This window comes from Zosterops lateralis, assembly GCF_965231275.1.
Source record: "Zosterops lateralis genome assembly, chromosome: 2".
Classification (NCBI taxonomy): Eukaryota; Metazoa; Chordata; class Aves; order Passeriformes; family Zosteropidae; genus Zosterops; species Zosterops lateralis.
Genome location: NC_139763.1, coordinates 3,098,735 through 3,123,082, shown reverse-complemented (window position 1 = coordinate 3,123,082; position 24,348 = coordinate 3,098,735). Strand labels below are relative to the sequence as shown.

Sequence of the window (24,348 nt, the reverse complement as noted above, 5' to 3'; positions counted from 1 at the left end):
CTCTTTGGAGTGAGTGAGGGCTGTGGTGGGAAGAGATGATTGAGAAGGGGTGCAAAGAAATGTCACCCCAAAGGAATGTCACCCCCAGCAGGACAACAATGAGGGCAGTTATCAAACAGTCCTCAAGGTAATGGGACTTTAGGTTGCCCAGATTTGCTGTGGCTGCCCTGGATCCCTGGCAGTGTCCAAGGCCAGGCTGGACACTGGGGCTTGGAGCAGCCTGGGATAGTGGAAGGTGCCCCTGCCCATGGGACAGTGAACTGGATGAACTTTAAGGTCCCTCCCAACCCAAATCATTCTGTGATTCCATGAATTTGGAGGAGAAAGTATAAAACAAGCGCCGGATCTGCCACCTCTACAACAAGAGCCACATAACTCATCATTCTGATCACTGCCACAAAGCCCAACTTTTTACCAAATCCATCCAAGAGTTTAAAAGCCTTCCCATAAAGAAAGAGCAATATTGTTTCTGGTGCTCCAAAACCACTGCAGAAAGCAGGGCCTTGGTGCAGAAGGAGCAGCAAAAGCCCAAAGCAGCACCTGCTCCTGTTTTGCAGCACCAGTTGTTCTGCCAAGCAGTGGCGACACTCGAGGCTGTGCTTTGCCAAAGCATCTGGGCTGAAAGCACCACGGTGTTGTTCTCTGGCACTGCTGGCCAAGAGAGCACAGAACTGCTTCCAAATGTCACTCCAGCTCACACGGCTCCTCAAGACTTCTTTGGGAATTTGTGGGATTGCTGAGATTTCTCAGCAGCTCCAGAAAGCCTGGCCATGTCTGAGCAGAAGGTGCCAGAGAGGATTTCCCTGCTTTTTCTGCCCCAGCATAAGGGGAGACTTCCCAACATCTCTGCAAACAAAAGGAAGTGGACAAGGGTGGAAATTGGTCTTTGCCGTCATTTGTGAGAGGAAAGCATGGCAGACCCTTCAAAAGGTCACAGCACTGACCACTTTTAGCCAACACTCCAATGTTTCAAAATATCCTCAAGGATGAAATGATTTTGCCAGGGAGGTGCTGACTGGAAAAACTTTCCCTGGCAGAGTGGTCAGGCCTTGGGATGAGCTGCCCAGGGAGGTTTGGAGTCACTGTCTGGGGGAGTGTTCAGGAGGAGGCTGGAGGTGGCCTTTGGGGACAGGCTTTGGGCTGATGCTGGTGCTGCTGCGACTAGGTAGAACTCCAATATTCAACAACCCTTTCAGTGAAGAGACTCAGTGAAGAAATTCCTCCTGGTGTCCAATCTGAGCTTCCCCTGGCACAGCCTGAGGCCTTTTCCTCTTGTCCTGCCCCTGCTCCCTGTGAGCAGAGCCTCCTGTTCCATGGAAAGCTCAGACACCACCATCATTTTGTGTTCCCAGCTCACAGGATTTCACTCCTAAGGGCCACAAGCACATCAGGCACAGAATCCCATCTGGAATTTCCTGGGTTTGTCCCTTCCTTTGTTTAACTGTGCTGAGGATCCCAGAAAGGGCTGGAGAAAGGACTCCCTGACTCTCCAAAGCTGAGCACAGCAGTGCTTCTCCATGGAGCACCTTATCCAGATGTTTCCAAACCCTTCCTGAGGCATTTCTTGCTCTCCAAAACTGATCAGTTCCTGTCTCTGAATGAGGAAAGGCAGGCCTCTGTCAGAGGTGCCATTAATCCAAAGGTGCAGTACCTGTCTAATTACCTGAGCTTTGATGAGATTCTGACGATTCATTAGGAGCTGATGTTGAAAGGAGCCCAAATGGCTTTGTTTAAGTAGCTGCTACCCAGACTTGCTCAGAAGGCACCGATTCACTTCTCTCTAAATTGATCAAAAGGCTTATCCAGGAGGGAGATTAACCATCTTCCTAATGGGTTAGGGCAGCTTCTTGGGAAGACAGAGCTACTGCTAATCTGTTATCGAGGATAATGTGGGTTTTTGGATGGCAAAAAGATATTGCTAATAAACTGGGATCCGTGGGAGAGAGTGTGACACGAAGTCAAACAATAAAATACTGTAACCAACCTGTAAATACTGAGCACCTGTATTTGTGCAAAGGGTGTTTGTAGGGAAGGAATTGGGCACAGGGTGCCCAGAGCAGCTGGGGATGTCCCATCCCTGGAAGTGTCCAAGGTCAGGTTGGACAGAGCTTGGAGCAATCTGAGATCATGGAAGGTGTCCCTGTCCAAGGGTGTTGCTCTGATCTTCTTCAGCCTTCTGATGTTTGCCTTTCTTTAGTGGAATTTTTCACAGATTTTCATGTAAACAAAGTGATGTTATTGTAATCTGGTTTTCTTGTTTATTATTGCTCTCTTGAGGAGGGACAATTGATGGACTTCTAGTTTGACCAGTGTGGTTGGAGAGGTGGCAACCTCATCCTCCAATCCACGGTCATTGCCCAAAATCTATATAAATCAAAGTAAAAAAATAAACTTCTCTCTTTTTGCCCTGACAACTTGACTGTGTGTGTGTCGTTCATTTCGTGTCCTACAGCAACACGGGGGTGGGACTGGGATGAGTTTTAAGGTCCTTTCCAACCCAAATCATTCCAGGATTCCCTGAAAGCAAGAATTCCCTTCTCCTCTCTGCCAACCCCTGCCCAGAAAAAAAAAAAGGTGAAGCAGATTTTTCATTCATGTTGTCCGAGCTATAATTCATGGAATTACAGGACACAAATGATTCCTCAAAGTGTCTGAATATCCACTGAGTGTTTACTCAAATACCTGTAGCCAGAGTGAAAGACTTCAAGTGAAAAGACGTCACTGGGAGAGTTTTGAACCCAAATCCCTGCTCCAGACGAAGTTAGCTCCCAAATTCTATTTAAGGAAACTGCCTTCTATTGAAGAAGTGGAGTATTCAGCTGGCTCCGTTTTGGTGGCACTTTTTTTTTTTTTTTTTCTCTGAGCAGAGAAGTGTCAGAATTTTTGCATTTGGATGGCAGCCTATAGAGCCTGGATTTCTCCCAAGAAAAAACGAAGTTGCGCTTCTTGCCTTCCCCTGGAGCTCCACATGCCTCCAGACATAAAAGAAAACACCAAACAAACAAAAAAACCCCACAACAACTACTTTTTTTTTGCCTTTCTCAGGATCCAAACACTCGTTGCCTGGGGCCTTTTGCTACCAGAATCTTTGTTGGAAAACAAAAGCTGAACACAGAATTTAAGCTGAAGGTGCAGAATCCTGACTTGAAAACTGACCCATTGATTTGGGTGTGAAACAGCCACTTTTTTTTTTTTTTTTTCTTAATGAGGAAAAATCTCTTTTCTTCACAAGAGAAGTCATGAAGGCTCCTGAAGTCCATGAAGTCAGCCCAAGCCAGAAGACAAAATAACTTTTACAGATAAAATTTCTCAGAAGATGGAAGAAAAGCTGAACTTTCGAAGGAAAGCAACACAAAATTCTCCCAGGCTTTGTGAGGGAGAAGGAAGCAAAGGAATATTCCTGCAGCTGCAGGTCAGGAAAAAAAAAGAAGTTACATTTATATATATATTTATATATTATGTATATATAACAAAAGATAGAACAACTCTGGCATTTTTTGCTTTGACAAGAGGGGGGAAAAAAACAATTTTCTCTTGAGACATCATAAGAAAGAGAAAGGAAAAAGGATTGAAGGACAAGAGTAGAATTAATAGCTGAGGAAGCGTGGAAGGAGCAGCTGAGTACCCCTGGATCCAGCACATCCCAGGAATCCCTGCCAGCAGCAGCCAGGACAGGGAAGCAGCAGAGATGTGTGGCTGCTGCATGGGATCTAACAGGGAAACAGCTTTTTTTGTGTCTGGGAATTGGTGCTCTGAAATCTCCTCTGACCACATCTGCTCCTGCAGCTCTCTGCTGGCACAGTTTACAAATCAAGTCTCTGCCTTGAGACAGCCTCCTTCCAATCAGGGAAAATGGCAAAGCAGGAGAGGCTCAGCTGTGAACTGAATTTTGTAAAATCCTGGGGTGGAAAGAAAGGAAAACACGTCACAAGGATGAGCCAATAACTGCACTGTTCACCTCCACATTTCGGGCTGTGACCCTTTTTCTTTGCAAGATTTAAAAGAAGTTCAAGCTCTTATCAAACACCTGCCTGGGGACATCAAAGGTGAGGAATAATCAGTTGATTCTGAGAATCACCAAGGACAAAACACAAGATCATCACAGACTAAATTAAAGCACACAAGACTAACTTGTATTTTTGTTTTTTTCAGGTTTTTTTATTATTACAATCATCTTCATGCTAGAAGGAAAGTTTTCCTTCAACATCTCAGCTGTGGCTGCCCCTGGATCCCTGGCAGTGCCCAAGGCCAGGTTGGACAGTGGGGACAGTGGGAGGTGTCCCTGCCCATGGCAGGGGTTGGAATTGGAAGATCTTTAAGCTCCTTCCCACCCAAACCATTCTGGGATTCCGTGACCTCATCAAGTCAGTTTTTTTTAAGAATTGAATTCTGGAGAAAACTCCAGAGATGTGAACATTTAAGCCTAAAAAGAAACATTGCTTTATTTACATCCCCTTCTGAGCCTGAGCACCAGAAATATCCTCAAACTCCACACCGTGGATCCATCACTGGACTCAGGGAAGTCTCCAGGAATTGCTCAGCACTGGGAAATGACGACTTGGATTTTACAGCTGGAAGTTTTAGGAAGGTCTGACTTAAGAAACAGGAATAAATCAATTACCAGATTGCTGGGTTTTTATACAGTCTTTAAGGGCCTAACACAGAACCTACCATGAACATCTGGAACTCACCTAAAGTGAAGCTATAAATGGAATTATGATGGATCTGCTGCCTTTCAGATATTTTGCTAAACTTCAGTAAGTGAAATATTTCAAATAACTCCCACTTTTATTCCAAACTAGCACAAAGCCTCTGGATTACTGGAAGGTACAAAACTTGGTAAATACATATTTGGCTGGGGGTTTTAATTTATTTTATATTTTATAAGCTAATATAATACATGTAAACCCATTATTCCGTACCTACATGAAGACAAAACCAGTTTTATTTTCAACCCAACTCGTGGAGAAGGATCTGATCTACTGAGAGGCATTAACAGGAGCTCAGAACTCACATTAATAGGGCAGCTGAAATCATAGATACTTTTACCAATATATAAAATTTTGTAGAACCAGTTCATCCCTTTTAGGCATCTTCAGGACCTTGGAGAAGCATGAAAATGTCAGTCCTGTTACAACTAAGATAAAAAACCATGTCTGGATCTCCATGTATTGCCAGAAACAGTTTCTTTTTCTGGAGTGGCAAGGCAGTCCTGAGGAACTGTGGACTTTAATTTATAAATTAAATATTTTCTCTATTTAAAGGCCTCACTGCCTACAAAACCAGGTAAAATGAAACAAACTTCATCCACCTTTACAAACATCATCATCCTTCTGTTTATTTCCTGGCACAGCACATCTGCTGGTCCCCCTCCATCACATCTGAGGGAGCACAAACAAGTGGCAAGTTCACCCCAAAATACCGAGCTCAAGAGTTAAAATTTTCTGTGATTTTAATAAAGAAAAAGCGAAGTGTTGGATGGTTTGGCAAACTTGAGGTTGGAATCTCAGTTCACAAAGTGGGTTCGATGAAATGAAGGAGAAGTTAAGAGTATTGCACAAAAAGAAACCAGTTAGAAGATCCAGAATTAACCAGGAAAAGAAGAACTTCACACTCTGCTCTCTGCTTGCAGCCCCAGGTTTTTGAGGGATTTACAATAAATAATTTGTTAGGAAAATGCCAGCACCAACACATTCCCAGGGGGAAGGAGGAAATCAAGAACAAATCTCTTTTCTCAGTCTGGAACAAAACTGCTGCCACCTGTTCCACCTTTGCAGCAAAGATGTTCAACAGCTGCCTCTGTGTGCAATAAACTCCAATCCAGGTCCCCAAAGATACTTTTTGGGATTTAACTCAGGCAGAAGTCACCAGGGGTTAAGGTGTGAGTGTCAGGGACCAGGCTTTTCCCTCAGGCTGGGTATTCCCTGCTCCTCCCAGGACAACTGGAAGGTCAGAACTTTAAATCTGATGTGTCACTGCTCCAAACAAACAAGTTTCTTGCTCTCTAATCTAATCTCTGTCCTTAACAGCTCATCAGCAAACGCGGCTTTGGGGCTGTGGCGTCACAGGGGAAATCTGAGAGTGAAACATTCCCAGTTTTACATTTTCCAGGCTTCATTGTGCTCCTAAATCCAGCAGGGTTTATTAACCTGCCCAGATGATGTCTGAGCTGCACCCAGTGACATCAGAGGGCTGACAAACGTGTCTTGAACTTATGGAAATATCCAAGCTATCCATGGAGAGCTGATCTCACAATGAGACACAGAAACCCTGGTGAGAAGAACTTATTCCTCTGTGAATAACCAGGAAAAAACTCTGTCATCAAGCTGAGCATATCCATGTTGCTCTGAAAAACTGGGAATCCACCAGTTTGATCCCAGTAAGGAATCAAGCAAACACATCTGGGCACCACTGCCTGCAAGAGGGTTTGATAGAAACATCACAAACCACACATCACAAAATGAATTGGACAGAACAGGAAGAACAGCCTGACTAGAAAAAGAGAAATACAAATCTTACAAGTCAGGATGTCCAATTTCAGCAAGATTCAGGGACAATATTTGTCCAGTTCCTGCCTCCACTTGCCTGATGAAGTATCATTAATGGAATCCTCAACAAGAACTACTCAGGCCTGGCTGTTAAGAGGGCCAGCCTATGGTGTCTGTCTGTATTTTAAAACTTAATCCCAAAGCAACAAAACTTTAGGGATGGGGGGAGAGGTCAGTTCCACCTGACTCCGTGATTTTTGAAGGATGGCTCCTACAAACATTTGCTGCCTTACTTCTGGATTCAACACAAAATATGCTCAGGAACTGAAGTGGTGCCATTTAAAGTCAGGCTTGTTCAATTATGATGAATTTTGGGTGTTGGGCAAGGGGCTGAGCCTGGAGAAAAGGAGGCTCAGGGGGGACCTTGTGGCTCTGCACAAGTCCCTGCCAGGAGGGGACAGCCGGGGGGGTCGGGCTCTGCTCCCAGGGAACAGGGACAGGAGGAGAGGGAACGGCCTCAGGCTGGGCCAGGGGAGGCTCAGCTTGGCCAGCAGCAGGAATTTCCCCATGGAAAGGGGGCTCAGGCCTTGGGGGAGGTTTGGAGTGCCCATCCCTGGAGGTGTCACCTGGAGGTGGCACTCAGGGTGACAAGGTGGGGGTGGGGCACAGGTTGGACTCCCTGGGCTGGGAGGGCTTTTCCAGCCTCAGGGATTCCATGAAATACCCCTGGAGTGCTGCTGGGTGCAGATCTGCACCCTGGGACTCCTTCAGGGTGAAATCACAGCCCACTGATCTCAGGGGTGATTCTTGGGAAGTGCAAAAGCTCCCAAACTGTTGCTGCCTGTGCCAAGGCCATGGAACTCCCTGTGGATACAAACCAGGCCTTTCCCTGGAGCTCAGGGCTGAGATTCCCTTCAACACCCACCCTCACTGCAAAAATTCACTGCAAACCCTCCCAAGCCAGGCCAGCAGGGACCAATCCAGGAACATTTGCTGCCAAAAGCAGCAGAAACAGGACAAAAAATGGGATGGACAAGCCAGGGCCACTCCCAGCAGGCACCTGAGGCAGTAAATCCCTGGGACAAGACACAATTCGAAGCTCCAAACTCAGTTTCACCATCCCACTGCTGCCTGGGCCAAGAGAACCTTTCCTTTCTGTTCCCACACTGACTTTAAAGGCTGCAGGAAAAACTCTGTATTTGCAGTGTTATGTTCAGTGTTCTCAGTGTACTGACCAATCATCCAGGAAATAGAAAATAATTTTTAATAATTATAATTGCAATTTTTAAATCTGGATTTTAATTTGGTTTTGTTCGAAATAATTTTTTTCTTTGCTCTTAGAAATCAACAACAGAAATAAATTTCAATAAAAGAAATCTCCCCACAACTTAAAACTTCATTGGAAGTTACCTCAAAAGGTTTGTAAAAGAGGGTTACATGTATTGGGAGGCAAAATGAATAGAAATTACTTTTCCAGAATATTAAAACTATATATAAGAACAGCAACATCTAAAGATTTTATGATTTAGATGCTCTGGTCTGCTCCTGAATAAGGAAAGCAGAATCTTCCATCAGGCTGTAATTCCAGGCCAAAATCCTGGAATGGGATTTTTTGTTTCCTTTTATATGGGGGTTGAGGCTGAAAACTTCAATTTTCAATATCACAGGTACTGAACCATTCTGGAGGAAGGGAAAAAAAAAACCACAAAAAAATCACCCAAACCCCTTTTTCTTTTAAATAGGCAACTTCTTTTTAAATATGGATGCAAGAATCTAACTTTAGCTGTCCAGGTTTTCACATTGCTGCTCTCAAATCCAGAAAGTAGAGCATTAATTTAGTCTGTTGACTTCAAGGTTATCATTCATTGAGGTCAATGACTCCATCTCTGAAAAGCAGAACTGCCACTTCCAGTCTGAGGAGCTCTGCCCTTCCCCACTGATTTCATACAAAAACTCCCCAAAATCAGCAGCTGGAATGGGATTTATCCATGGAAAACCAGGGGATAGCCCTGCTGCAATGGGATTTATCCATGGAAAACCAGGGGATAGCCCTGCTGCAATGGGATTTATCCATGGAAAACCAGGGGATAGCCCTGCTGCAATGGGATTTATCCATGGAAAACCAGGGGATAGCCCTGCTGCAATGGGATTTATCCATGGAAAACCACGGGATAACCCTGTTGGAAAGGGATTTATCCATGGAAAACCAGGGGATAGCCCTGCTGCAATGGGATTTATCCATGGAAAACCAGGGGATAGCCCTGCTGCAATGGGATTTATCCATGGAAAACCAGGGGATAGCCCTGCTGCAATGGGATTTCTCCATGGAAAACCAGGGGATAGCCCTGCTGCAATGGGATTTCTCCATGGAAAACCAGGGGATAGCCCTGGGAATATCCAAGCCCTCATTAGCTGTTTGTATTTCAAACTTCCCTCCCAATGAGCAGCTTTGTCTGGGATGTGATTTTTTGTGGGATTTTGTATTTGTGGCAAACTTGTGTTGATCTGCCGAGCCAGGAATATCCACCAAAAACTTCCTGGGAGGATCCAGGTGGACAAAACACAACTGGAACCAGTTCCCCACCAGAACCAAAACCAGTGGGAGCTCAGGAAAAAAGCAGCACCTGGACCTTTTTTTTGCTCTTTCCAAGCCTCATTTTCCACCAATTTCCTTCCAATCCTGTTTTTCTGCCCCCAACTTTCACCTCCCAAGAGTGTCCAGGTGTGTCACCACCTCAGTGGAACCAGGACCAGCATCTCCCCAACCACAGGAACATCCAGGGAAGGGAAATAATGGTGCTGGCCCAGGAATTTTCTGGATTTTCCACTTGCAGGGGCTGTGACTGAACTAGTTCAGGTCACACAGGTGAGCTCCAGACACAGAGCAGCACCACAGACACGTTTTGTTCTGACTGCAGGACAACAGAGGGGTTTTCTCATTTGGTTTGTGGGGTTTTTTAATTACTGACATGTAAAAACATCCTTTAAAACAGCTACAGGCTCAATGAAATCAGCAACTAAAACGTGAAATAGGAGATGTGAGAGCCATGGCCCAGTTCTCCGTTTCCATCAAATCAACACCTGGATGGACACTTGCAGGTCCTGAACTCAGCCCAATCCAGGAACTTCCCAGAAATCCTTCCTGTGGATTAGTTATATTTTAATAAGGAATACAGAGACAGGACAGGCATCTCTGTGAGAATTTACTATTTAATTGCTCTTACAGTATCCTTATTGAAGAGTATTGGATTGGCTTTGTTTTCTTTTCCAAAAATTACTTCTTTTTTTTTTTTTCAAAGAGCAATATGAGCATCTCCAGTGTCTTATCAAATTTGACTACACCATTATCACATTTCCTTGGTTCTCAACATCTCTGGAGCATCCAAGATAATTCCACCTTGATGAGAATAATTTGCTGTAACCATTATGTTATTCTGTTTTCTTACAGAGGTTACAAAAAAGAAGCTTTGAGCTCTTCAAAAGCTTAAAAATCAGACAACTCAGTATTTTTAGATCCATATTCCTTAGGCTTTTAGGTTTACAAAAATCAAACCCAGAAAGCTGTTACAAAACCAAATGATTTTTATAAGGGATCTCAATAAAAAAGAAGAAAAAAAAAAGAACAACCAACCAGTGAGTTCCACAGGAGCAGGACGAGGTGTAGCAGGAACTCTTGAAACACCAACTTCTAAACACAAGATGAATCTCTGCCTGTAGGAACCCAGCACAATCCCAAATTTGATGCCACCACACAATGGAAAGTGACTCTGGGTAGGATAATTGACCACTAGTCTAAATACACCCAGAAGTGTTTGGTTCCTTGCTTTCCCAAAAGGTTCAGGAGAGACTTGCAAAGGACAAAGAAATGAAAAATTCCCATTCTGAAAACACTTTTTTTGTCACAAATCACCTTCTAAGGCATTCCCTGTGTTAGCACAACATGAATGAAATACAAACTTGGCTTTTCCTGTAAATAGCTGAACCCCAGCTTTGTTTATTGCAGTGTTGGAGGGAAAAGCAGAATAAATCCTTAAAAATCCCCAAGTAAACACGGAATCAGAGAATCATTAAGGCTGGAAAACACCTCATTGATCATCAAAGTCCAACCACTACCCCAACTCTGCCCAGTCCATGAACTCAGGTGCCACATCCACAGATTTCTGAGTATTTCCCAGGGTTGTAATTCCAGCCCCTTCCTGGGCAGCCCCTGCCAAGGCCTGAGCCCCCTTTCCATGGGGAAATTCCTGCTGCTGGCCAAGCTGAGCCTCCCCTGGCCCAGCCTGAGGCCGTTCCCTCTCCTCCTGTCCCTGTTCCCTGGGAGCAGAGCCCGACCCCCCCGGCTGTCCCCTCCTGGCAGGGACTTGTGCAGAGCCACAAGGTCCCCCCTGAGCCTCCTTTTCTCCAGGCTCAGCCCCTTTCCAGCTCCCTCAGCCCCTCCTGGGGCTCCAGACCCTTCCCCAGCCCCTTCCCTGCCCTGGACACGCTCCAGCCCCTCCAGGGCTCTCCTGCAGGAGCCACAACTGGACCCAGCCCTGGAGCACAGAGGGACAATCCCTGCCCTGCTCCTGCTGGACACACAATTCCTCATCCAGCCCAGGGGCCAGTGGCCTCTTGCCCACCTGGGCACCCCTGGGCTCGTGTCCAGCCCCTGTCACAGCACCCCCAGGGCCTTTTCCAGCTTTTCCAGCCCCTCTGCCCAGCCTGGAGCTCCATGGGGTTGTTGTGACCCAAGGGCAGGACCTGACCCTTGGCCTGGTTGACCCTCACACCTCGATCATCCCATGGATCCAGCCTGTCCTCATCCTGATCCCTCTGCAGAACCTTCCAAGTCCACACTCCTGCCCAAACTGGTGTTTCCCAACTGGCTGAGGGTGCACTCAATCCCCTGCTCTGAATTGTCGATAAAATTATTGAAAATCTTTCAGTTCTCCCAACAGCACCTAAAGTGCCCTTTTGCTGGGTGTCCTACATATTATACAGGGAAAAAGAGAAGTTCAATGTGCTGCAAGTTTGTTTTCTTGGTGAGTCAAACTGGAAAACAGCTTTTAATATCCCCATTTCTTCAAATTTTCACTTTCTTTTTTTTTTAAAGCAGTGGACCTTAATACATTTTTGTGTTTTCAGCCTAAGTGGTGATGTAAAATTAAAGTATTCCAGGGTACAAGTGAAAAATTCTTCTTTAGGGGATTGTTTCCCCAGTTCTACTGTGGTTAATTGTAGAGCTTTAGAGCAGCTTCCAGGACAATGAAGTGATGCCCATTATAACAAAGAATTTACTGACCCTGTAGAAGCTTCTCCTCTTTAACCAAAGGTAGTTTAGACATTACCAGGCACCTCTGATCCAACACCCTCAAGAAACCTTCTTGAAAATGCAAGAGAGGCATCCCCAAGAACCACAAAACCTTTCAGTTTGGGGTCTGAGCTCTCCTCAGTTACTTTGAACTTGAGACTGAGATCAGCAGAGTCACCAAATGACTCTTCCTGTCACTGCACCACAAAATCATCACAGGGCAGGGGCTCATTTTAAAACCTGCAAATCTTGTTCATTCTCAGAACGTCAGCACACCGAGCCTGGCTCTCCCAATAAACAGAAGATGCAAATAAATCTGAGTTTTTCAACTTCCAGCACATCAGAGGCATAAAGGTCTTTGTGCTGGTTTTTGTTGATCTGCATTTATCAAGGGACTTGTAAATAAAGAATTTGGGCTGCAGGAAGACAGAATTACCACTTAAATTCCTAAATCTTGTATCCATTTCTATTCTGCAAGCTCATAATTCTACGAACTCAAGACCATCAGAAATTCTGACCAAGACTGAAAGTGCTTAAGTTGGAAGTTTTAAATCAGATTAATGTATTGCAACGTGAAACTGAATTCTCTCAACCACAGTCATGCATAAGGTACAATTTCATAACATTCTCTCTCCTTTCAGCTGTGGGATGAGTATTTTTAAAGCTTTCAAAACATTTTCTCAATATTTAGGTTCTATTTTAATCTGTCACTGCCTACTAGACAAGAGCTCCCCGAATCTGATGGGACATCAATTTTCTAGACTTTTAATGCCTCTCCTCTAGATGTAGACATTTAAAAGGAAAATATGAAAAACGAAATATCCTTCTCCTCTCCTTTGCCCAACCTAATTTTAGACTTCTTTAGACCTGCTTTGACTTGAGCTTTCAGCACACACACAACTCACAAACAGGGGAGTGGAATGAGAGATGTTTGGTTTTCAGGGAATGAAATCTCCACTTCCAGCATCTTGGTCCTAATCCAAAGGCTCCATGTAAACAGACCCTCCAAAGCTGTTTATGCACCAACAGCTGATGCAACTGAAAACTGTCAATCAGGAGATGAGCTGGATGCACACAGAAATCTCCCCAGCTTTTTTTGTTGTTGTTGTTGTTTTATTCCAGCCCTAAGGATTCCTGGAGTTTAAAGCTGAACAAGCAAACCAAAGATCTGGTTGAAGTAAAGACATTTAGGGTCTAAAAAATCAGAGCAACCCTCCTGGACAAACTGGATTTTATTCTGTTTCTACTGCTGGTGATTTTTCTGTGTTGAAGATGAATTGTATTTCCATCAAAAGTCAAAACCAGCCATTGAATCTCCAAATACACTTGGCACTTCCAGGATTTTTGATTAGCCAAAAAAATGGGAGAACTTCCTAAAATATCAACCAGCCCATTCAAATGGCACCTCCAGCAGCATTGCCATTAAAACTTTGAAAACAATATTCCCATTCAGGAAAACAATTTTCTTCCTGGAAGAAGAAGAAGAGTTTTCCGAGCTGCAGGAGAGTTTTGAAAGGACAAAGAGAGACTTCAAAATTCAAAGTTGGAACAACATTATTTGGTGAGGACAGAGAATGGAGCAGCAACAAAGAGCACATCAAGAACATCCAACATTTTTCACTGTAAAAATTCTAAAATAAGAAATCACCTGTATGCATCGTCTTCTTTCAAGTCTCATATCATCCTGCAGGGTTGTGGGGATGGGGGAGTCCAGCAGCAAACAACACTGAAAAAGGGAAAAGAAAAACAAGAATAAACTTCTTAAAGTGCAGCCAGAACTGCTCAGTTCAACCCCGAGATAAACCAAGGAAATCCCAACCAGAAAATGAAGTTTTCCAACAGGAAAAGCAGAGACAGGCATGACAAAGACTCATCTTCCATTGATATCTGGGTTTAGAAAAACTTTTGAAGGGTCAAAATGCCAAAGATTAACTTAAATTTCAACTGGGCATTGAATAAATCTCAAAATTAACATCATCCCAAAAAACTGTCAGTTACCCATCTTTGCCAAGCCCTTAAATGTGTGGATTTTCCCAGAAATTCAGGACAATATTTCTAAAACACAAATAAACTTGTGGGATTTTCCCAAACCTACAAGCTACAGAACTCTAAATGCATATAAACTCCTAAATGTTGAAGTTTCTCCTCATAGCCTGATGAAATTAAATCAGGTTCACCTTGCTGCAAATGATTAAAATACGCTCAGAAAAATAAAACTGTACTTTCCATAGACAAAGAAATAATAACATTTACTGGGCTTCAAGAACCCAGTTTGATCTCCTTACCAGTACAGAGCAGAAGTGAATTGGAAATAAAGGAGGAGAGGAAGGAACAAATGACAGGAAAGGTGTTTAAAAGCAAATTATTGAAAGTGGTTGAGCAAAGAGAAGAATTAAAGAGATATAAAGATGGGAGTTTGTAGGAAGAAAACTCCAACATAAATTAAGAAGAACAGCATGATTATAAAAAAAAAAAAATTAAACCCCAAAACACAACACTCACAACTACGAGTGGTCAAAGCATTCCTCAAGCATTTGCCTTTCACTTGTTCTCCAATAAATAACTCTACAACCTATGAAAATATCAAACCCACTCAGAATTCCTGAGAATTTGAGAGAACTCTGTGCAAAAACGACTGACCAGCTGGAATTGGAGAGTTATTATTATTTAAACACCTCCTGAAAAATGTAACTTGAGGCGAGTGTGAGCAGCCCGAAGCCCCGTGAGCCGCCGTTCGCTCCATTTCCCCCCAACAATGAGAGTCCAGACCCTGCCCAGCCCACCCCGGGCCCTCCTGACACGTCCCTGGGCCACTCCAGTGTCACACACATCAAAGGGAAGGGGCAGGAGGACAAGGAATTGGTTTTTGGATCCATGGAGGAGCAGGTGTTGCAGTGGTTGTGTTGGTGGTTTTTAGGAGAAGGTGAATTTTTGCTGTTGTGCCCTCCCCCAAAAAAGGGGGAACCCTAAAAGTGGTGATCCCAAAGTGGTGAACCCAAAGACTTTTTATGGCACTGCCACATCCACAGCAGCCAGGAGCTCTGCTGAGGCCACACCAGCTCCTACAGACTGGGCACTGCTGCTTAAATCTCTGCAGTTTGAGGGAAAGGTTTGGTCTGAGTGAACTCTTCCCACGAGGAGCTGAGCCCACTGACCCAGCACAGGCAGCCCTGGGACTCCGCAGGAAAAGAGAAAGGAGGAACAAAATCTTATTTAAACAAACTGACAGTGGAATCCCAGAGTGGTTTGGAGTGGAAGGGACATCAAAGATCATCCAGTGCCACCCCTGCCATGAGCAGGGACACCTCCCACTGTCCCCAATGTCCAACCTGGCCTTGGGCACTGCCAGGGATCCAGGGGCAGCCACAGCAAAGCTGGGAATTCTATTCCAGCCTCTCCCCACCCTCCCAGGGAAGGATTTTTTCCCAACATCCCACCTAAACTTGTCATTTCTCAGTCTGAAGCCATTCCCTGTGTCCTGTCCCTGCAGCCCTTGGGAATTGTCTCTCTCCAGGTTTCCTGGGGCTCCTTCAGGCCCTGCAAGGCCACCCTGAGCTCAGCCCAAAGCTTCTCCTGTCCAGGCTGAACAATCCCAGCTGTGCCAGCCTTTCCTCCCAGCAGAGCTGCTCCATCCCTCTGCTCATCCTGGAGCCTCCTCTGGGCTCTCTCCAGCAGATCCAAGTCCTGGAGCACCAAGTTTGTCACATTTAGGTGCCCTAAAGCTGCAGAGCCTCAGTCCCATCCAAGCTCCTCTGGCCAATATCCTTTATTCCCTTTACCCCAGCACCTCTGGGTTTACACCACGATTAATTGATTATCATCAATTTATTATCTCAACCAGGAAGCCTTTGCCAGCAGCAGCTCAAGGACTGAAGGCATCACCCTCTTCTCCAACTCAACCCCTGCTGGATCCCTCCCGGTGCCACCAGTGCAGAACCAGTTTCAATCCTAACCCATCTTAGTTCAAACTATCAGCAGAGTTTGAGCGATTCTCAGCCAAAATTATTGTGGAGTGCTCAACCATTGTCTCCTGCTCGTTCCACAGAGGGAATGCTCAGCTCCCAAAGCAGCTGCAGAGGTAACCACAGAGTTATTTTGGAATTTAGGAGACACTTTAAGAGCTACCAACACTAAGGAAGAGCTGCTGATGTGAGAAAGTCATTAACAGGTGATTAACAGGAATCAACACATTTCGGAGCTGACCAGGAACAGAGATCCGCCCCAGCTTCAGTCTCCTCCCAACTCTCCAGCAGCCCATCCTGGAGAACTCCTGTGGAATTCCAGAGTGGAAAAACCCTGGTTTTTCCAAGGAGGGGTTTGAAATCCCACCAGAGCCCAAAGCCCTGTGACAGTAACAGTGTCACAGGCACACAGCATAAAAGGGTAACAATTTTAAGTTTTTGTTTTTGTTTTTTAAATGGATACAACCAAATTGCACCCAATGGCTTAAACTCAGTCAGTGCCTTCAGCTGTGTCTGCACTGCCAAGTCCTTAAAGCAAAAGGCCTTTTTTTTGCACAAAGGCTTCCTGGTTTAGATAATAAATTGATGATAAGAGGAGGCAAGAGCAAATCCTACTCATCACACAGTCTGTAAGATCATTACTAGAAGAATCCCCTCAGTAATAACATTTACTGGGCCTCAGGAACCCAGTTTGATCTCCTTACCAGTACAGAGCAGAAGTGAATTGGAAATAAAGGAGGAGAGGAAGGAACAGATGACAGGAAAGGAGGTAAAAAGCAAATTATTGAAAGTGGTTGAGCAAAGAGAAGAAGAAAAGCTGAAGTCTTTTACTTAAACCAAGAGGGAAATTCTAAGAAAACACCTGTGCTAGAACTTCACCTCATGCTTTTGTTTCCTATTTTTCTCTCCCCTACCCACCCCAGGCTCCTTCTAGTCCAGGCTATATCCACAATATCACCGAGATGGTGACACAAATAACAAATAACAAAACTTTGTCTCTGACTTTTCCTCACACCCCAAGCCTGGATTCCCTGCTGTTCTCTTTGAGAATTCAGGTTTTATTCCCTGTATTCCTTAGGAGCATCCATCCCTTCCTGCAAAAACTCAATACCCACCACACATCAATAGGTTCAGAGCAGATCAAAGGTGGGTTCAGAGCAATCAGATTTCTAAACCCCTAAAAGTTAAAGTGCAAAAACCATTATGAACATGAAAATTTAATGAAAAGAGAAGTCTGCTGGGGAGGGGTTTACTTTTTATATTTTACTAATTAAAACCTTACACAGAGAGACTTATTTTCCTTATTCAGGATCGTTGTGTTCTAAGATTCAACACGGAATCTTTTTTGCAAAGCCAGGTTCAAGTTTTTTTTCCTCTGTGAAAAGCTTATTTTGTCATTTTTAAAGTCACAGCCACGGAATAGAGAGAAACCCCTGCATTTCTCATGGCTACACACACTGCTGGCAGAGCTGAACATAATTCAGGTCACTGACCTTCGGTGAACACGGGCAGGCCTGTTGCTAGCAACATAAAATATAAATACTTACTTAGAAACCACATTTTTTTTTAAATTTATTTACAAGGAAAATTATCCTGAAGTACCCACCATGAAATTGGGGTTATTAACATATTGGAATATAATGGATTTAGACATTTGAATTGTGCAGAGGCAACCAGTGATGAGGTTTGATGGGAGACAAACTGAGCAAAAGATTCCTCAAAGACAAGGATTTGGTGTTTGATTTCAAACCCTGAAATGTGAAGTACAATCAACCCAATTGGAATTAGATTAATAAATCTGACAGGGTGCTCAGTGACTGACTGAGCTTCCCAGAGGGACAAAGCTGAGGAATTCCAGGATCATTGTTTTGCCAGCCCCCAGCACAGGCAGCAGTGCTTTGTTACAGGGAAATCCCATGTGTTTCATGTCTAAATCAGCACACATCTGAGAGATAAAAACACCCCCAAATTCTCTGCTCTTCTTGTGACCAACACAGGTGAGCATCCAGCTAGGGAATAATTCACAAGAATAAAAAGGGAGAAAAAAAAAAAGGGGGCCATGCTGTACTGAGCTCTGCTCTGTACAACAACTTGGGTTCACCTGCAAAATCACAGCAGAAAATTAAAGGTAAATTTAGGATTCCAGCATTAAAAACCCTTTGTGGGCACCTGCAGGTTCCTGTGTGCCCCACAGCAAAGACACTGAGTACTAAACACAGGTAAATGAATTTGTGATCACCATCACATCTGTGCTGTTCCTAAAGAAGTCACAGATTCCCCTTCTCCAGCTTTAATTTCTCTGGGATTCTGGAACACTTATTAGCTCAATGTTTTCACTGGAACAACAACTACTTTAAGAGTACAGAATGAAGGAATAATGGAATGGTTTGGAATGGAAAGGACCTTAAAGATCATCCCTGGGCAGAGACACCTTCCACTTATCCCAGGTTGCTCCAAGCCCCGTCCAGCCTGGCCTGGGACATTTCCAGGGATGGGGCAGCCACAGCTTCTCTGGGAAAAGGTTTTAAAACTCATCATCTTCAAGTTTTTAGTAAAAATAAAATATCTCTCCTCAGGTGAGTTTGTGTAATTTACAGAACCACGAGCACAGTCACCTTCTGTTTGTTGGCAGCTCAGCCTCAGCCATGGGGGTGGGTGCAGCTTTCTCCTTCTTAAACATGGAAAGAGAATCTTAAAAATTTTGGAAATTGAGCATTTTCCTGCATCACTGGGGAAAAGGCAACAAGAAGCAAAACTGAATTGATAAAACTGACATCCCCAGCACAGCCCTCACCCTCCTGAGGAGCTGCAACGTGCACTGAGAGGAGTTTCCACACTGGGACTTGTGAGATGCTCATGAACCAAGCCCAGCTCAACCCAAAACATTCCCAACCACGATTTTTTTTTTTTTTTGTGTGTGTGTGCTGCAAATGATTTTCCAAGTTCCGAAAATCTTTCTGGTTCCTCTGGAAAGAAGATGCTGTGAATGACTGGCTTCACTCTGCTGCTGAATTTACAGCACGGGATGCAAGAAGCAGCCACGGGTGAGGTGTGAAAGCTTGTGGAAGCAGCTTTGCTGAAATCAGAGTTTCTCACCCAATTTCAGACCTGGCACAGGCACAACTGCAGTTGCAGCAGAGCAGGAATTTCTTTCCAGCAGAACCAAAGCAGCCTCTGCCCTTCCCACTGCTGCAATAATGGGACACTGAGCAAACTGCACTGGGGGCAGTGGGGAGCAGGAGAAATGCAAGGGCACAATTATTAATCCACAATTATTAATCCACAATTATTAATCCACAATTATTAATCCACAATTATTAATCCCAGTTCCATCCTCTGAGCTGTGGCCAGTGATGGTGTCAAAACACCCTCAAATGCACCCAAAACACAACCAAGTGTGATTTGATCAGTCACAGAGTAGTGGTGTCACACCTGGATTAATTCATGCAGACTTCAGAGTGTAGTTTGAGTCTCTGAAATACCTGATTTATAACACACCATTGTTTTATAATATATTATTTTTTTTTTACAGTTCTAAACCTGTGCTGCTTTCCCAGGTGTCTGAAGGAACTGGAATGTTAAATTTGTAACTGACCCATCCAGCTGGAGAAGTTCAGGATTTGTTTTTTTAAATATTCATTAATTCATGTGAAGCCCAGAATAAAGCCTGTGGTTTTAGCAAGAATTAAACTGACACAGTGAGGGGGGAGAGGAGGGGAAGAAAAGCCTCACAATAAAGGTTGAAATACTTGAGATTTTTTAGATAATTTGCATCTGATGCTTTACTTACTCACTGAGTAAAAATATTCATTTTAGAAGCACAAACTTCAAATATTTTGCAGTCCACTGACCTTATAAGGAACCTCCAATTAAGAGGTGGGAGTGGCTCTTTTTTTTTCCACCCACTTAATAATGTCAGACAAAAGTCAAACCACTGGATTTGCATTCCCCTCCCTCCACCAAACAAAAGGAAAAGATGCTGCAGCTGGAGCTGCAATATCAGGAGCATGGGAATAAAGTTGTATTCCAAAGTGGAACCTCCATGAGGGCTGCAAATTAAGTTTATCCAGAGGAATATGAAAAATGTTTTGCAGAGCTGAGATTTTTCTGCAGGTTTTGTTTTTTTTTTCCTATAGATGTCCTCAACAAGGCCAATAATTCCACGTACAAAACCTGTTCCTGTTCCTGGTGGTTGGGAAAAGAACTTGAGAAGTGCAAAGCCAAACATGCCCTGCTACAGAATTGCATTTGGCACTTCACAACTTCAAGGGAGCACAACCTTCCTCCTCCTCCCTAAATTTCTGAGCCATAAAGGAAAAAGAATTACAGGAACCCCTAAAGCTGCCTCAAGTTTCCATAGAACATGGCCAAACCACTCAATTTACAGATTTTTACTACAACCTTGATATTACACTACAGCTGATTATTCTTCCCATTTAGTGGTCACCACTACTACTGCTCTCATTTTTTTGTTGTGTTCTTTATTTACAAACTCTGCTTCTCACAGACCTGCCAAGGGAGGGGACTCAGGTGCAGCCACCTGAACTTTTTCATTCAGGCTGGAAAAAATCAAAATCAACCTTACACAGACCACAACAAACAGAAATATTCTATATATTCATGAAAACAAACAAATATTCTATATATTTATGAAGATTCTGTGCAGCTGCTGTCCCACTTTTAAATGAAATAAAACTATTTTTCCCAGCTTCATTGACAGTTCTGGTGTTGCCCTCAAAGATTTAAAGTTACTTATTTCAAGTATAACAATGTAGATGTTTGTTGCCCTGGTATGGCAGTGCCCTTTAATCTTGAAAGTTTCCAAACTATTTTAATACATGGAGATAGGCACAGATTTAATCTCTCAAATTAAAAAAAAAAAAAAAAAACCAAAACAAAATTACAAAATAACCAAAGACATAAAACCAATCACACCAAGGTGTAATTGTTGGCTGGCTCTGTACAGAAATGGTGATAATTTGTAAGATTTTGGGTTAGTGGGGTTTTTTATAGCCATATAATAAGTTTGTGAATATTTTTAAGGACTTTTGGACCTTTCCAAACACACCAGGAGCTGCTGTTGAAATGCTGCCCCTCTGGCAGCTCCCACTGACAACTGCAATGCCACAAGCTTTGCCTTTCACTATTCACATCTAGACTGGACAGACAGAGCTGGGTCCTCTCAAACTGCTCCTTTTAACCTGGAAAACACCACACCAGCTCCAGCTTTCTCCAGACACGCCAGGATAGAAGCACCAGGTTTAAAATCCTTGCTCAACACACTTTCAAACAGCAATTCCTGGGAAGTTCATCAGCTTTGAAAACTGACAATGCTCAGGTTCAGGCTCCAAGACAATGAGATGCATTCAACTCCACGGGAATAAATGGAATTATTTCATTAAAATCATTATTTTTAAGCTGAAGTTTCCCAAAAGCCAGAGGTGATGCTGATGTGGCTGTTGTGTTCCCAGAGCCCTCCCTGTCCCCACAGCCCTTCCTGTGCCACACCTGGCCCAGCCCAGCTGTGAGTCAGGGCTGCAGCTCAGCAGCACCAAAGCCCTCCCGGCTGTGGGACTTCCCTGCTGACTCTGCACAGCTCAAGCCACGGACACTCCTGGAATTCCTGCCTTGGAAAGGACCTGAAAGCTCCTCCTGTGCCATGGCAGGGACACCTCCCACTGTCCCAGGCTGCTCCAAGCCCCAATGTCCAACCTGGCCTTGGGCACTGCCAGGGATCCAGGGGCAGCCACAGCAAATCTGGGAATTCCATCCCAGCCCCTCCCCACCCTCCCAGGGAAGGATCAGTGATCAGTGATGACACAGCAACAGATCTGAGAAGTTTTTAAACCATTTTTAACAGAATCAAAGAAAGCTTTTGATTGGAAGGGACCTTAAAAATCATCCATTTCCACCCCCTACCATGGGCAGGGACACTTTCCACTGTCCCAGGCTGCTCCAAACCCCAATGTCCAACCCGGCTTTGGACACTGCCAGGGATCCAGGGGCAGCCACAGCAAATCTGGGAATTCCAGCCTTTCCCCATCTTCCCAGGGAACAATTCCTGCCCAAGATCCCATCCAGCCCTGCTCTTCTTCATCTTAAAGCCATTCCCTGTGTCCTGTCCCTCCATCCCTTGTCCCCAGTCCCCGTGCAGCTCTCCTGGAGCCCCTTTAGGCCCTGCCAGGGGCTCTGAGCTCTCCCTGGAGCTCCCCCAGCCTGTCCCAGAGCAGAGGGGCTCAGACCATCTCCCTGTCCCTCCTCTGGACTCGCCCCAGCACCTCCACACCCTGATCCTGGGGGTCCCCAGAGCTGGAAACAACATTCCAGGTGGGATCTCCTGAGAGCAGAGGGGGAGATTCAGCGCACACCAAAGACATGAATAAATAAAGCTCCCACATTTTCCTCACATTGTTCACTCCCAGCCCTTCCATTTCTCAGAACACACATCTCTGTCAGCTCCAAACATTTTTTTTTTCACTAAAAATGAATCATCCCTGGGATAATATTTGTTAACTTCCCATCATTCAGGATGGGTTTATGTTCCATCTGTAGCACATTTGCCATGGCCTTATTCCCTGGTTAAGGAAGCGCTGACCTAGAAAACTCTCATTGAAGAAGGAGATAAACTCAGGAACTTCAGGAAATTTTCATTTCTCAGCTGGGGATGGAGTCAAAACACCTTCCTCACACTCACAATTCCAAGGTCTTGTTGTATTATCTTTTCAGCTTCCATCCATCCCTGCTGTAAAGCAGAATGTTAAGGCAAATCTTGGTATATCCCAAGGTATACTGAGATACAGGCAGGGGGAGGTAATAAGCTGCAAATTCCTCCGTTTTAAGTGGTATTAAAATCCATAAGAATAATTCAGGCATCCTACCCCAGTGATAAAAGCATGTGGATGCAAGAGAGAAAAAAGCCAGCACAGACACTGGGTGCAGATCAAGCAGCAAAAGCTTTACTGGGTACCTTTATTTTCATCAAATATTCACCCCCAAAAATACAGTTCATTGTAGACTCCAGAATATTTGTTCTCCTACATAAAGCCATTAAAAAAAAAATCAGAATGTATTAATTATAATCTGATATGTACCCAAATTCCTTAGAACTTCCTCCAGGAATTCCTCATCAAGCCTTCCATCCATGTATGGATACCTCCAAAAAGAATTTTTATTTATAAACCTTCAGTGACCAAAGAGCCATGACACTCTTTCGAGTGAAATGTTTGCCAATCACCCCTAGAAGTTTATTATCTCCTGTTCATTAATGTGGCAAATAATGATTTTCTGAGCTTCAGGGATCCAACAAGAGGTTGGAGCTCCCCTGCCATGAGGTGGTTCAATCCCCAGTGGACAAATCCTGCATGTGCAGTTCAGGTCAGTCTGTAAATTTGGGATAATGTTGGCTTCAATCCCTTTTGGAGCACAGGCACTATGGAGAAATATGGAATTTTTGGATTATTCCCTGATGGCAGCTATAAGAGAAAATTCTCATTTTTTATTTCTCAGTGAGAGAAAAGCCCAGGAAAAGTCTCACCAACAGAACCCTCTCAAATTCATTTGGTCTAACTCGACTTTTACGAGGAGAAATAGAAAAAGTTGAACCTTTGGGACAAGTTTGTGTGAACTTGGGCAATTCCAGCATCCCAAAGTGGAGTTGACACTGATCAGTCTGATGCTCTCCTCTCCAAGATACTTCTCATTTGTTCAAAAAGTAGATGCTGCACTAAATCTTTGACAAACTTATCCAGTTAAGTATTTAGGTCATGGTAAGACGATACAATTTTATTTAATAACACTATCTTTGCCAGCATCAGAAATTGATAAGGGCCTTACCAGACACGTTTGGTTTCCTGTAGCATTTTTTTTGTTCTCTGATAAAAAATCCTAAAATGGTTTTAATAAGGCAGGTTGCAGGAAGGAAATGAGAACAAATTAAAAAAAAAAAAAAAAAAGGCTTTTAAATCCAGATCTTATAACCCTCCAAAGAGCACTCAGGATAGCCAAGTCCAAGGTATCCAGGAAATAAAAAAGTGTCCCACTGAAGTTCACACCCCCAAGAATAGCCTGGGATGGATGGAAAGACTCCAAAACAAAGCCACTTTTGCAGCAGATTGTTTCTTTACTTTTGACACTCAGCTGGTGTATTCCATGGGATGATGGGCTGTGCTTTTCAGGAAACACTGCTGGGAAAAGGGGAATTCTGATACAGAGCTGCTCCTGTTCCCACTGTGTCAAACAGCTCAACAAGAGGCTCCTGGGTGTGCCCTGACACATTCCAGGGGCTGCCCAGGGAGGTCGGGAGTGCCCATCCCTGGAGGTGTCACCTGGAGGTGGCACTCAGAGCTCTGGGCTGGGGACAAGGTGGGCATTGGGCACCTCAGTGACCTTGGAGGGCTTTTCCACCCGTTTTCCAAATGATTCTGTGATTCTCTGATGCAGCAGCCAAAGCCTGGAACTTGTATTTTTTTTTTTTTTTTTTTGTCTGAAATAATTCATGGACAGCCACAGTCAAGCCAAAGCAACTCAGGGAAAAGAGAAATTTGGCTTGAGGAAAAGTGCCATGGAATGGCAAAGAAGGGGAAAGGGAAGCACCAAACACCAGAGCAGT

The 24,348-nt window shown here is 44.1% G+C and overlaps 1 protein-coding gene across 2 annotated transcripts in view; it reads right to left on the bottom strand.

Annotated features, from left to right (window-relative positions):
* Positions 1-24,348, bottom strand: part of DYRK1A (dual specificity tyrosine phosphorylation regulated kinase 1A) — a 73,224-nt gene that overhangs the window by 35,509 nt on the left and 13,367 nt on the right. For both annotated transcript variants that reach the window (XM_083884224.1, XM_083884223.1), the window contains exon 2: positions 13,427-13,504. In XM_083884224.1, coding sequence (XP_083740350.1) covers positions 13,427-13,436 — 10 coding nt within the window. In that variant the 5' untranslated portion in view covers positions 13,437-13,504. The remainder of the gene's footprint in view (positions 1-13,426; positions 13,505-24,348) is intronic.